A 13,067-nucleotide genomic window follows, 5' to 3' on the forward strand; every position below is an offset into this window, starting at 1 on the left:
AGACCCTTTCGATGAAGTTCCGCCTGTTAGTGCGGTGACACCTGCTGGTGCTCTCCTGCCAGATACACAGGCAGGTACCGCAGGAGCAGGGCCCGGGAGCGCCTTTCATCGCCTAAATTGGTCATGCTTGAACCTAAGGAGGATTTATTGATTTTATTAGTCTTAACAGCACAGCGTGGGACGTTCCGGGCAGAAAATGGCGAAGATCTCAATGGCTTAAGCGGCTCCGGCCGGGCAGTGGGTGCGCAGCCCCTTCCGCTGCCGAGTCGCGGCGGTCCCGCCTCCTCAGGGCGGCACCGGCCCGGCCCCTCGTGTCGGCGCAGGCGGGGAAGCGCCGCGGCACCGGCGCTGCCGCTTCCCACCCCTTTCCTGCCTCTTCCCCCGCCGCCGGCGGCTGCGCTCGGGCCTGGATCGCCGCGCCAAGGCCGCCGCGGGGTGAGGAGAGCGGGCGGCGCCGGGGCCGGGGCCGCGGGGGCGGGCGGGGCACGGTGAGCCGGGGGCGGCCGGGGCGGGCGGACGGCGGTGCCCAGCGCTGCGGGAGCGCCCCGGGAGCGGCGAGTGCAGGCTGGGCGAGTGCAGGCTGCCGCCGCCAGGCTCTGCTGCGGTCGGGGCGGTTATGAGGCAGCCCGCGGGCTCTGCCGGGGCTCCCCGCTGCGGATCCGAGGTGCCGGTGTTCCCGCATTAGCCCGGCTGGGCAGGAACTGGGTTTGAGCCTCCTCTCTCTCTCCTGCTGACTGAACAGGGAGCCTGCATCCACTGGGATCAGCCCGGGTAGGTGGGATGAGTCCGGGCCTCCTCCGTGCCATCCCGGTGTGCTGAACAGGAGTAGTGAACACTGCTTCAGCCTGCGCTGACTCGGAGGTGAGAGCACTGTGAAACCAGCGCACCGCTACAGCTCCTGTGCCTTTGCTGCTCTTCAGAGCATCTCTGAACAGCACCAGACCGTGCTGTTAAGAATAATAAAATCCGTCCTGGTAACATTTAGCTTCTCGGTTTGTCCCTGGGTTATGCCATGCAAGCAGCTGAGTCTTTAAAAAATGAAGAACACTACTTAAACAGTTAAATACAAGGCTGACATTAAAACTGAGTGTTGGCTTTTAAAAGGAAACAGACAAGTGTGTAAATGTTAAGCCTCTGGTAAGAACTAAGACATAATGTTAAAATGACTTTTTTACATGCATTTCTTTGAAACAGATTCAATACCTGTATGGTGGAACAAAAGTGAGAAATAACTTGGATGCTGAAATACATTAACCGAGTTTGTCCTATAGTCGCTTGACCATAGTATCACTAAGTACTTGTGGAAGGAGGTGTTTTGCTCTGCCTGATGGGTGCACTGGCAGCATCTCAGTGCTGTAACTGTCACTGTAGGAGGAGAATGAGGAAATGAAAAGTACATTGAAAGAGCCACTGTCAAATGAGTCTGTGTGAAACAGGTGGCTGAGTTTCTCTTGCCAGTTGATCACACGTCCTAGTTGTTTACAGAAGACTGTTTGGGAGAGCATGGAGATTGAGATGGCTGTTAGCAACCACAGCAGTGAAGCTGAGCATTTTTATCCAGGCGTGGATCACCTTCCCCATCTTAGTACTGCAATTCTTTTATGTTGTGTAGTCCCAGAGTGCCAGTGCTGTTTGTGGGGGCTGGTTGTGGAGGAGCAGAACAGCTCTGGTCTGAGATGGCTTGCTTTGAAGGGCACCTCCAGCCTGGTGTCTCAGGCAGTGGCTGAAATGAAGGCCCTTATTTAAGCAGGGACTGTAAGGTGTGGTGTGTTGCACTCTGGCTGGAGACCTGCCTGTAGCAAAATGGTCATTGCTTGTCTTCAGCCCATGTGGTGTCAAGGGCGTGGGAGCTGCTCTGAAGTGGCTGGTGGTGTGGGCTGTGGTGGGGCTGCTCATGCTCACTGCCTTGAGTGCTCGCTGAAGTGCAGGAGTTAATGTCTATGTGCTGGAGGAGCTTTGTGGATGAAATTTGTGGCCTGTGTCCAATGTAACTGTCCCTCGCTGTGCTATTTCAGCACTTTCTAAAAGCCAAAAGGATGAATTTTGGGTCAGAATGTTGCAGTCTCCACATTGTGACAGACTGCAGGTACCATACTTCTGAAATGTTAAAATGTTTGCCAGAGTCACCTGAACAGTAATAGGAGTTATATTTTGGGCAGGTTTGGAAGCTATTTTAGAGTATACCTGTGCTCTCCAAAAGAAACGTCCTTAGCATGTCTGGGCCCTTATTTTCAGTCTCAGGAGAGAGGGTTGTCAGCTATTGTGTAGTTTCCAAGGCAGTTTGTAGAAAGCTGAAATGAGATGTGTGACCCAGAACATCAATTCCTCTCACTACTACCAAAGTATACAGAGGGTCTATTTTGGTCATCCTGTGTTTGGTGGCAGTCGCCTGCCAGGTTCAGGAAGCACCAGTTCCCAGTGTGCATAAGTAAGAAACAAGGTGCCCAGGGCCAGCTTGTTCCTAATCCTGGTGCTTAGTTATCACCAACTTAACAATGAAAACATCCTTGTTAATGGCCAAAGGCCTTAATAGTAAAGATTATGTGTTTTCTTACAGTCCTATCATACTGTCTCACTGCATGTTTTAATTGAATGTTGCAGTAATTCAGATCTTTGGGTGTTGGTTTCTTCAATGAGCTGAAACACTTGTTTCTTAAGGGTTTTAAATTAACATAGAAATAATGCAGCATAAATGCCTATTTCTGGCTATTCAGTGATCTTCTATCTTCTTTTCAAAAAAAACCCCACTGATCAGATGGATGCAAGTTGATCAGCTTGGAGCTCTTGATGTAAAAAGAGTTGCTCTTTCAGTAAATCTAACTGTGGCAAATATAATAAGTAAGTTTTGCATTTCCTCAGTGGGGAAATTAATGTCTGTTTGTATTTTGAAAGTATTTATTGAAGATTTGTGGGTTTTTGTGTTCTGGCTGGTGTGTGTTTTCCTCATCCATGTGCTGTGATGTTCCACAGGCTTCTTAACGTTCAAAGTGATTCCTGTGTAACATCACTTTTTTATTTTCCAGTTCCTTTAATGAAGAACTGAGTGGGACAGGGAGGGGGTGCCAGCTGTGAAATTGCATCTGACATAACCAGCTCATTTCTTTTTGTAACCCTTCTAGTGTAAACAGATCACATTGAATCATGGCAGCAGACTCTATGGAAATTGATGATGCTTTGTATAGGTAAGATTGTCTCATTTTTAAGCAGTGTTCCTGACTTTTCAGGAGCACTTATATTTACATGCAGTAATGTTACAATTTCATTCATCCCTCACCCTTTGCTGTGCTTCTTGGTCCTCATCATCAATATCTCTGTTACCCTCCAGACCTCAGGGTATTGGATTTGAGGGGTTTTTTGTAGATTAAAAAAAAAACCCTAAATATTTCTTTTGGTTTAGTTTTGTTTTAATTTGTTAGCTGGGAATGTCTTGAGATCACTTGGTATGGTAATTGTTCAGAAAGTCTCTACTGGGACAAATGATATCCCTGTAAAAGCATGGTGGGATGAAAAGCTTCTTTGTACATCAAAAAATAAAAAATAATTTAAAAAATGATTGCATGCAGAACAAATATGGCTTCTTTTTAATTCAGTGCAATACTTCTAGTGTTGTGTCACTTTACTTTTTGGTAGTAGCCTCATGAAAGTTGTTCTTTTCCTTGATGAAAAAGGTGATGTTTAGAATGGTATAAGTTTAATTGTACAGATGGATGTTAGGACTCTCCCAGATTTCAGAATCTGACTACAAAAGCTGTGTCACCCTCTGTTCTGAAGATTTCTGACAACAAAGAAATTCTTTTGTATGCTTTTGTCTTCAATAGTTAATTCCAAAAGTTTTATTTATCCTGAAAAAGTTTTGCACTGATTTAAAATTATAACTTTATTTATCTTCTCTAAAATCTGGCACTGACAAGGTCTGACTAAATGCATTTCACTGTATGCATTGTGAGTGCAAATCTTATATTTGATTGATAAACATTTCAGTTTTGAAAAAGTTTTTTAATGACTGGGAATTCCTGACTTGCTTTAATATGCTCTTGACTTTGTATCTTGTTTTGATCTGAATTTGTCTTTGCTGTAGTCGCCAGAGGTATGTTCTTGGAGACACAGCAATGCAGAAGATGGCTCAGTCCCATGTGTTCCTGAGTGGTATAGGTGGCCTTGGGGTGGAGATTGGTAAGTTAGGTAGCATTTGTTTAAAAAGACACAAGTGTGTGTTAACATACTGTCCCAGAATACTTGTAAACCTTAAATTTAAATATAATATAATGTCTGAACTGTCTGAGTGAATTTATATGTGCATGATGCATATTACTAACATTGCAGATGCAGGAAAGATCCTGGATTGAGTTCTTATTTTACTAGAACAGCATTTCAAATTTTACTTTGAAATGTGCTTCCATGAGCCAGATTGCTTTACCCAAATCTTGTCCTAGATGGAGGTTTAGGATAGGTAATCCAAGTTACTCTTTTAGGCACCAGTGTCAATGAATGTACTATGGGAATAGCTATAGCCCAAATTTTTCCCATGTATGAAATGGGAGAGTGTGTGAGGAGAACAGAGCTATTTGGTGAAGATGCATAACTGCCCTGATACAAGAGGCTCCTTAACAATTTCCCTTACTCCTCATGAGCAAAATGATCTTGTTTTGGCTGGTTCGTGCCTGGGGTGTTACTCCTTCAGTTGCCTCTAGTGGTTCCCTGCATCAGATGCCAGAACAGTCATGGGATTTTGCAGTTTGTTGTCATTACTGTCTCTGTAATCACAATTGTGGCATGAACAGCTGACAAACGACAAATGCAGAGTGTCTTTTTAACCTTGCTTATGTTATTTTGCTTTCTGGGGTGCCATAGAATGCTTGAGCCAAATGTAAAAGAGAAAAAACCCTTAAGCTATGAAGTTCTTAACAATGAAATACTGTTATTGTCCACCTGAATAACTATCAAATTACAGATTTGCAAGTAACCTGCAATAATCCCTCTCTCTGTTTTTGCTTTGTTCTTATTTTTTCAGCCAAAAACATCATTCTGGCTGGGGTAAAGGTATGTAAAACAATTCTGCTGTTGGGTATTCTTGGGTAAGCATGAGAAAAAGGCAAAACACTACACAGTAATGTAAAGTTTCTGAATCTGTTTCTCGGTAGAAGGGTTGCAAAACATGTGAGAACCTAGGGGTGAAAACTTTCAATAATTTGGAAGTTCTAGTGGTACTGTTAGACTCTCATGTTAATGTCCACTGTGCTCTGAAATATCTCATAAAATATTTTAGCCAGCTGCTGATTAGATACTGAATCCTTTTGTACAAACTGGCTTCTAAATGGAGTGATCCAAACTCAAAACCCAAACTACTCAAAATATGTTATCTTATTTTGTCATCCATGAGAATCCTTTTGTATAGACATTAGAATGGTTGGGTGTTTTAATCCAACAACTGTTTTTGTGCTCCTGGGATTAATTTTATTAGCAAGAAGCCTTTTAAAACTCTTCTTTCCAATAGAAAAAAAACAAGTGAGTCCATTAATTTTCAGATGACAATTGCCCCTGTATCACAGTCCGGCAAAAATCATCCTTGTATTTAAATACTGTCTGTTATCACTGCAAACTGGGAGGAAAGTGTTGAATGAAGTGCATGTTGTCTTTTGCTGTCTCAAACAGTAAGAGTTTTCTTGGGAAAGTGGTTGGAAGAGCTTATATGTACTACAACTACTTATATGTTCTTATATGTACTACAACGGAATCTTCTGCAGTGTTAGTCCTCCAACATTTTATGGGGCTTAATCCATCCTTTTGGGTGCTGTGACCTTGTATATTTCTTCCAACAAATGCTTTTTGACAAACTTTCTTAGGCTCTTACAGTTCATGACACCAAGCACTGCACAAAATGGGATTTGGGGATCAACTTCTTCATCCATGAAGATGATGTTACCAGTCAAAGGAACAGGTCAGTGAAGTCTTTGGAGTGAGAGCCTGATGATTTCATCAGCATCAAAAATAGCAGTTTGTTGTCCAAGAGCTGGTAGTACATATCAAATACCTGTTAAACCCTTTCTCTAGAGTTGCTGGCTGTGACTACAGTGCCCAGGTAGATATTAGAGGAAGTCTAGACTTGGGACTGATGTTCTGAGTCACAAGTGTCACTGCTTGTTATGCAAATTTGATAGTGGGGGCCAGCATGCATTTCTTCCTTGGGCTTTCTCAGCCACTTGTACAAGACTGGATAACAGCCTTGACAGCAGACAATCCTTGAGTCCTGTGGCATATTGGACACAGCAGTTTTCCTCAGACCTGCTGGGAATTGAGGTGTAAATAAATGGGTTGTTGTTATTGCCAGGAGACATTGTGAGGATCTCTTGTAGGGCATGTGTAGTATGAAATTCTATATTGAAAATACAGTTTTGTAGATATGTAAAAAATTGAAAATTGTTTTTTTTCAGGGCTGAGGCCACACTTCCTCGTATTGCAGAACTCAATCCATATGTCCATGTAGCAGCATCAACTGTGCCACTAGATGAAACCACAGATCTGTCTTTCCTAAAGCACTACCAGGTATGTCACTCTTAAAGCAGTTGTATGTGTATTCATGTATTTTGTTCAGAGCATACAACTTGTATTTTTTATGTAAGTAAATAGAATTAAGAACTTCAAAGTATATGTTGAGATGGTGTTAATAAAACAGTAGGTCTTGTATTTAAACTGTTGAAGTGTTGTGCTTATTTTTTTCAAGACTGAAACAGTGGGTTTGTGTTCCCACCACTTTGTTAGTACACTTACTATGGAATTTGCTATGACAATAAATAGCTAAGTGGGGTTGCTGTACAAATTTTCTTCTTTGAAGGTGAAACTGTGACCTTTGCAGCTACATAGCACAGATGTTCTACATATATTCTGTGTGCTGTGTTCCAGGCAGCAGAGGCTCAGGCTGTATATTTAGATGATTCATGTATGTATGTAATGACATGTAAGTGCCTCTGTGGTGGAGTGAGGGCACGTGCAGTTGTTCATTCAGCTGTCTCCTGCCTGTGTGCATGGCTCAGTCTGACAGCCACACCTTTGCTGTGTGCCTGACATACAAGCACACCAAGTTTCTGAATGTCCCAGCTACAGCAGGCCAGTGTAGCTGAATGGGTTGCACTGCACGTGCCTCGGAACCCAATACTGTCCTATTAAGACATTAAAGGAAGGTGTGTAGAAATTCTGTGTCTGCAATTTTATGACCACAAATATTGGAAGCCTGTGCAGACTTCTTGGTGTGCACTGATGAGTATTATTTATGTTTGTTTGCTCGCTTTAATCCTAAAATTCAAAAACCTACATTTTTGCTGAGATTATCCATAACTGTTTTGGTAAATATTCTAATTGGGTACTGAATTCCACAGCTGCAGTCAAAAAAAAAAAAAAAACAAACCAAAAAAACCCCAAAAACCCAAACAAACAAAAACCTGAGAATTTGCTGTTGCTGTTCTTACTCATTCTGTTTCCAGAACTTGTGGGGTGGTAACCACTCTGCTTTTTCATTAAAACTTCCTAAAGACTGCTTTCTCTTAAGGATAGGAGTCAGGACACTTAAGTAACTTAGTCTAAGTACTAAGGTTTCCCATAGCTGAAGAGACTGATTGCTTTCAGTGTCCTAGAAGTATTTTTGTTCTTGTTCACAGTGTGTCATACTGACTGAAGTAAGTCTGTTGCTGCAGAAGAAGATTAATGATTTCTGTCATGCTCAGCAGCCACCTATTAAGGTAATAGAAAAAATGCAACACATTAATAATCTGTACAGTGGGCATTCTGGACCTCCAGGGTGTTCTTTCCAGAAGTGGAGAAAGCTGGTTATGAGGTATATAATTCAATGCAGATGGCATGTTGTTGCAGCAGCAGGAGTTCTGGGAATACAGTGCTGCTACTGGTATTATCTGGATACCAGCACGGGTAACCACAGCTTGGTCCTTAATTAAAAAGCAGTCATGTTAAAGAAATAGTTTTCACTGTTAACTCAAAGTGGTTCTGAAAGAATGTGCTGGGGCTGAGGGATGTGCTGCAGCTGGATGTAAGAGAAGCAGAGATGGCAGCGTTTCACTGTGCAGTGCTGTTACTCCTGAATTGTGAATGGGCTCAGGAACACCCCCGCAGGTTCAAGGTCTGTTGTTGGTGCTGTGCTGTGTAGTGTGGCCTGAGCACACAACAGGTTTCCACTGTAGAGTCAAACCTGCTGGCCTTCAACAGCTCCAGTGTGAGCCATCATATCTTTGGCTTGTGCTGTTCTAGGGATACTCATGGTTTTTACTTTCTCTTGTAGTTCATCAGTGCAGATGTGTACGGAGTATGTTCGCGTTTGTTTTGTGACTTTGGTGATGAATTTGAAGTGCTGGATACAACAGGAGAGGAACCGAAGGAGATCTTCATTTCAAATATAACACAAGTAAGGGATAAAAGTCATTGTGTTACTTTAACTGTGTTTAAAAGGACTCATTATTGGCTCTTTGAAAAGGAGAGTGGCAGAGTGCTTGACTTGAGCAGCCCGCTGAGCAATTTGAAATTGGTGCTATAGGAGAAGCAAAGTTACTTTGGTTACTTTGTTCTTATCCTGGCCTCCTGGTTGTTACTTACCATGCAACACACAATAATGATTTTTTTTTTTGATTGGAGAGAGAGCAGGAGAAAGAAATGAGGGGTAATTTTGGTGTGGGAATAGGGTAAGTCTTGCAAGGAAGCATGAAAATAGGCATGAAAAGAGCCTTTTTATAAGAAACTGCAGCACTTACAGGCAGGCTACTGGAATAATCAAGGGAATTGAGAGCATATTTTGAAAAGAAATGTAAAGGTTTATTTTAACCTACCAAAGCAGGGCATGAGAAGGGCATATTAGTGCTAGTACTTCCAGTGCAGAATGTAAGGATGTCCATTTAATCTTGTATTATTGTTTTATAAAGGGAAATTACTTTAGGTCCTTTTTTCAGTTCTGGAAGTCCAGACAATAAGCTCACTCATCCAGCAGCAAGTCTTTTGTCATGTCTTCAGTCTGGATATAAAATAACCAATCTAGGAGGGGTTGTACAGCAGGTTGGGTTTGGTCTGGGTTAAAGCTTATGATATGATGATTTGGGTAGCCTCTTCCTTAGTGCCTTTAAAAGGGAACGGATGATTTGATCATTCTCATTAATTACATAAGGAGTATGTAGGGGGATAGAATATAAGAAAATAAAGATGGTGTAGAAAGTAATCTTATCCCTAAGGAGTTGCAGCTGGGCCAATTACCAAAGATTAGGAGCAGGCCTGACTTTACCAGGCCACAGCTGTGATCAATGAGAAGAAGAGTGCTATAGAAGAGTGGGGTGGCTGATTGAGAGGAGAACTGGAGTCAGTTGGCTGCTTTGTGAAGAAGAAGTCAGTGCTTGGAGGAGCAGCCCACAAGAAACACCAAGAGGGTATGAAACTTTTGTGATAAGGAGATAACAGTATGGAACCCCTGCAATAAGATGACAACAGGAGTATGTAGCTGAGTTTCATGGCTTGTGCTGACTACCTGCCAAGTCAAGGAGTGAATATATATTTGTATGTATGCCCTGTGTTTAATTATCTAATACTTGACTGTAGTTGTATCTTCCACTCTGCAGTGTAAAACTGATGAGAATTAATGCCATCAAGTGCCTCTTCTTGTCCCATAAACAGGGTCAAGGTGGTGCTGATGTCCCTAAATCAGACCAGAATTTTCTCCAGTCAACTCCTTTCATTGTCCACAGAGAATGTGGTCCACTGTAATTAAGTCCTATGCTTCTTAACTGGAATCTTTCTTATACTGGAGACTCAGGAAAGGATGAGAGGAGACTTTACAGGCCAGGCTTGCTTGCAAATCCACCAGGTTACAGCCTGAGGTGTAGCACAAGGTCTTGATGAGCTGTGTTCAGACTGCAGTGAGGTCTCTGTGTGCGTGGCAGGTTGGCATCACATCCCATAACAGGATGAGGTGTTGTCTGAGATTCCTGCAACTGTAAGCTTGTCTGTGACCTGCTGAAGCTGTCTCTCCTGAATGCTGTCCAGCTTTTTAAGCTTCCAAACTTTCAAGACTGAGTTTGGATGTCCTTTCTAAGGTTATCAGACAGAAAGGAAGCATGGAGTAATAAGCACCATTTACAAGATTTTAATGCCTCTGAAAATTTCTTTGAACATGGGGACTATTTTTAGTTTGGAAAAGGGGATAAATCTACCATTTTAGAACATAACAATGGGTTAAACTGCTGAGAGGTAGGAAATGCAGTTTGCTAACCTACTGAGAAGTGAAAACAGTGAAAATGAAAGTTTGTGTTGTAGAAACACTATTAAATTGAAAATCGTAGGACTGAAAAAGTTGCCATAGGTAACTCTTGCTGTGACAGAAATGAGGTGTTAAAAGTATTAGAGACTGCAGTTTCAGTAGACAAAAAGCTATGTGCCTGCAATGCAATGTGACCCCTATGCACGAGAGACTTCCCTCCTTGCTGACTGCCATTTTTTATTTCAGTCAAATCCTGGTATTGTCACTTGCCTTGAAAATCATCCACACAGGCTTGAAACAGGACAGTTCTTAACCTTTCGGGAAGTGAATGGAATGTCGTGCTTGAATGGATCCACACACCAAATAACAGGTAAGCTGCTGCTGGCTCATTTGCAAGGTTCTTATTTGCTGGCCTGATTTAGCCACTGCAGTGTTAGTTACCATAGAGGAGTGCTGGGTTGTGCAGACCTCCAATGAACTTGCACAGAAAAATCACTTTTTGGTGCAAAGGTGTTCCTGATGTTGTTTTAGATGGCATTTAATAAATTCTACCTGAATTCATCTTGCTACTTAAGGAGCCAATGGAATGGCTCAGCTCAAACTGTGGAATCTAGTTAGCAGCCTCTGAGCTGACCATCCTTCGTCTGCTGATAAAACTGATTTGGTGTTTGGAGGGTCCAATAATGCCTGTGCTTCTGTCATGTTTTGGATGCCACTTGGTGTGTCACTGTTTGCCTTGTAGCTTTTTTGGATGACAATTTTAAGTGTATTGCATTGACAATGTTTTAAGAATGCTTTTGAAATTATTTTCATGATTTACATCTACCCTGCTTTGTTCTACTTTATGCATGTCTCAAGGTATTCTACTTGGTTCCTTTTGGATGCTGGGGAATTTTTCAGTTCCCAGATCTGAATGTCTGTTTGTTTGGAGCAGAAGAGAGAGCAAGTGGGTGGGAGTTGTTTGTTTTTAACTGTTTTGTGGTCTGAGACAAAACCCAGTACCCTTGAAACATCTGCTTGAATCTGTTTCCTCTGGGCCCTTGCATTTTGCTAGAACTGATGCTGCAGTCGGTTCATTCCTCTATTCATTGCTTAGCTTTTGGTTTTAGTTTTCCATGAATTAAGTTTTTCTGTCTTTTTGCCTTGCCTGAATGATGCTTCCCATGTATGAGGGGGAAGATGTGACCAAATGCTCCAGCTGCCTTTTTTGATTACCTGTAGTTCTCATCACAGGGACTCAAAGCAGTTAATACTGGACACTGCTGTGCATGTTCTAAAGAAAATTACATGTGATTTCATTTTTGTTAAAGAGCTGTGGTCATCAGAATTCTTGTTAATTCTGCTGCCACTTAAAAAAGCTCATTTCATAACAGATCATGTGAAACTAATACTTTGTCCTTCTGCCAGTTTCTGGGTTAATCCTGTTAGAAGGATCAGCTGTGTTTATGCTTTCAAAATAAGGTTGCCCACTGGAAATTGCAGCACTAAAAGAAAGGACAGGCAAGCCCTCCCCTTCATTGTATACAGAACTGTAGCATCCAATGACACTTAGAATTATCTGTCACTGTTTATTGTCTTTTTTCAGTGGTGTCACCTTACTCCTTCAGCATTGGTGATACATCAGAGATGGAGCCTTACCTGCATGGAGGCATAGCTGTGCAAGTGAAGACACCCAAGATGTGTTACTTTGTAAGTGTGTGCTTGACAGAGCTGGGTTCTCAGGCATTAATACTCTGAGCACTGGAAGCAGAGTTCAGCATGTACATGTTTCCTGGAATTATAGAATTTGTTTGGAGGGGACCCACAAGGATCATGGATTCCAGCTCCTGGCTCTGCACAGGACAGCCCCAGAAAGCACACCCATTTAAAGATGAATCTTGCCACTAGGATGTGAAACATCTCTCTGACCATTTTTGATAGAACTTGCAGTAGATAATTAATTTTAGATCTAGTATGGTATGAATAATGAAAAGAGTGCTAGTCAGAAAGGATATGTATTTCTTAATCTCTGTAGGGAGAGTATAGTTTTGTCAGGTAGCAGTGGCTGTGGTGTTCTTAAGTGGTACATTGTTGTCATGAATTCTGTTTTTCCAGGAACAGCTGGAGAAGCAGATAACAAACCCATTATGCCTTGTTCCGGATTTTAGCAGGCCTGAGGTAATTAGCATGTGGGGATTTGGGCATAAGTGCTGTAATAGCAAAAATACATGAATTGTAATCTGTATCTTTGTGTTTAACATAATATAATTTCTAATTTTTGCCCTTAATGCTGGGCTTTGTTATTGATGTTTGGCAAAATGCAATGCATTATAATGTCTAGTTAAATGAAGATTACTGCACTTTCCAATTTCAGCTCTAAATTCTTTTGGGCACTCTTCAGTTAGACTTAGTTGAAGTGGGTGCTGAATGTGTGTAAAGTTGCATTACTGAGGAACGCTTTTTAAAAAACATTAATAAAATGTATTTCAAATTCACTTTTTTAAGGCCATTTAAAAACTTTTTTTGAGTGTTGTACTTAAGAGACAAGATATGAAATGGTAACAGAAGAGTTCAGATAGTTGTTTTTGTTTACTTCATTTCTTCCTAGTTTGTAATTGATCAACAGCTGTTTTTGTCTTAACAGGCACCTTTGCAGATCCATGTTGCCATGCTTGCCTTGAACCAATTCCAGGAGAACTTTGGTCGTGGACCAAACATTGGGTAAAGCAGCAGTTCTGTGTTTGCCAAGCCTTGAACCAGACAGGTCTCTCCTTTTGGTGTAGTTCGTGGGTGGCTGTGCAGCATGGCACCTTCCCTGTCTGGTACCTGATAGACCATGTAGAAA

At 42.0% G+C, this 13,067-nt stretch overlaps 1 protein-coding gene across 2 annotated transcripts in view; it reads left to right on the plus strand.

The window, feature by feature from the left end:
• Nucleotides 1-359: 359 nt before the first annotated feature.
• Nucleotides 360-13,067, plus strand: part of UBA6 (ubiquitin like modifier activating enzyme 6) — a 28,049-nt gene continuing 15,341 nt past the window's right edge. Inside the window, exons 1-13 of one of the 2 annotated variants that reach the window (XM_063156539.1) lie at nucleotides 360-435; nucleotides 743-861; nucleotides 3,120-3,182; nucleotides 4,079-4,173; nucleotides 5,012-5,040; nucleotides 5,844-5,938; nucleotides 6,432-6,543; nucleotides 7,653-7,733; nucleotides 8,288-8,410; nucleotides 10,490-10,613; nucleotides 11,829-11,932; nucleotides 12,338-12,400; nucleotides 12,867-12,943. In XM_063156539.1, coding sequence (XP_063012609.1) covers nucleotides 3,142-3,182; nucleotides 4,079-4,173; nucleotides 5,012-5,040; nucleotides 5,844-5,938; nucleotides 6,432-6,543; nucleotides 7,653-7,733; nucleotides 8,288-8,410; nucleotides 10,490-10,613; nucleotides 11,829-11,932; nucleotides 12,338-12,400; nucleotides 12,867-12,943 — 944 coding nt within the window. In that variant the 5' untranslated portion in view covers nucleotides 360-435; nucleotides 743-861; nucleotides 3,120-3,141. The remainder of the gene's footprint in view (nucleotides 436-742; nucleotides 862-3,119; nucleotides 3,183-4,078; nucleotides 4,174-5,011; nucleotides 5,041-5,843; nucleotides 5,939-6,431; nucleotides 6,544-7,652; nucleotides 7,734-8,287; nucleotides 8,411-10,489; nucleotides 10,614-11,828; nucleotides 11,933-12,337; nucleotides 12,401-12,866; nucleotides 12,944-13,067) is intronic. The other variant, XM_063156540.1, reaches the window with a different exon arrangement.

Source organism: Melospiza melodia, chromosome 5 (assembly GCF_035770615.1).
Source record: "Melospiza melodia melodia isolate bMelMel2 chromosome 5, bMelMel2.pri, whole genome shotgun sequence".
Lineage (NCBI taxonomy): Eukaryota > Metazoa > Chordata > Aves > Passeriformes > Passerellidae > Melospiza > Melospiza melodia.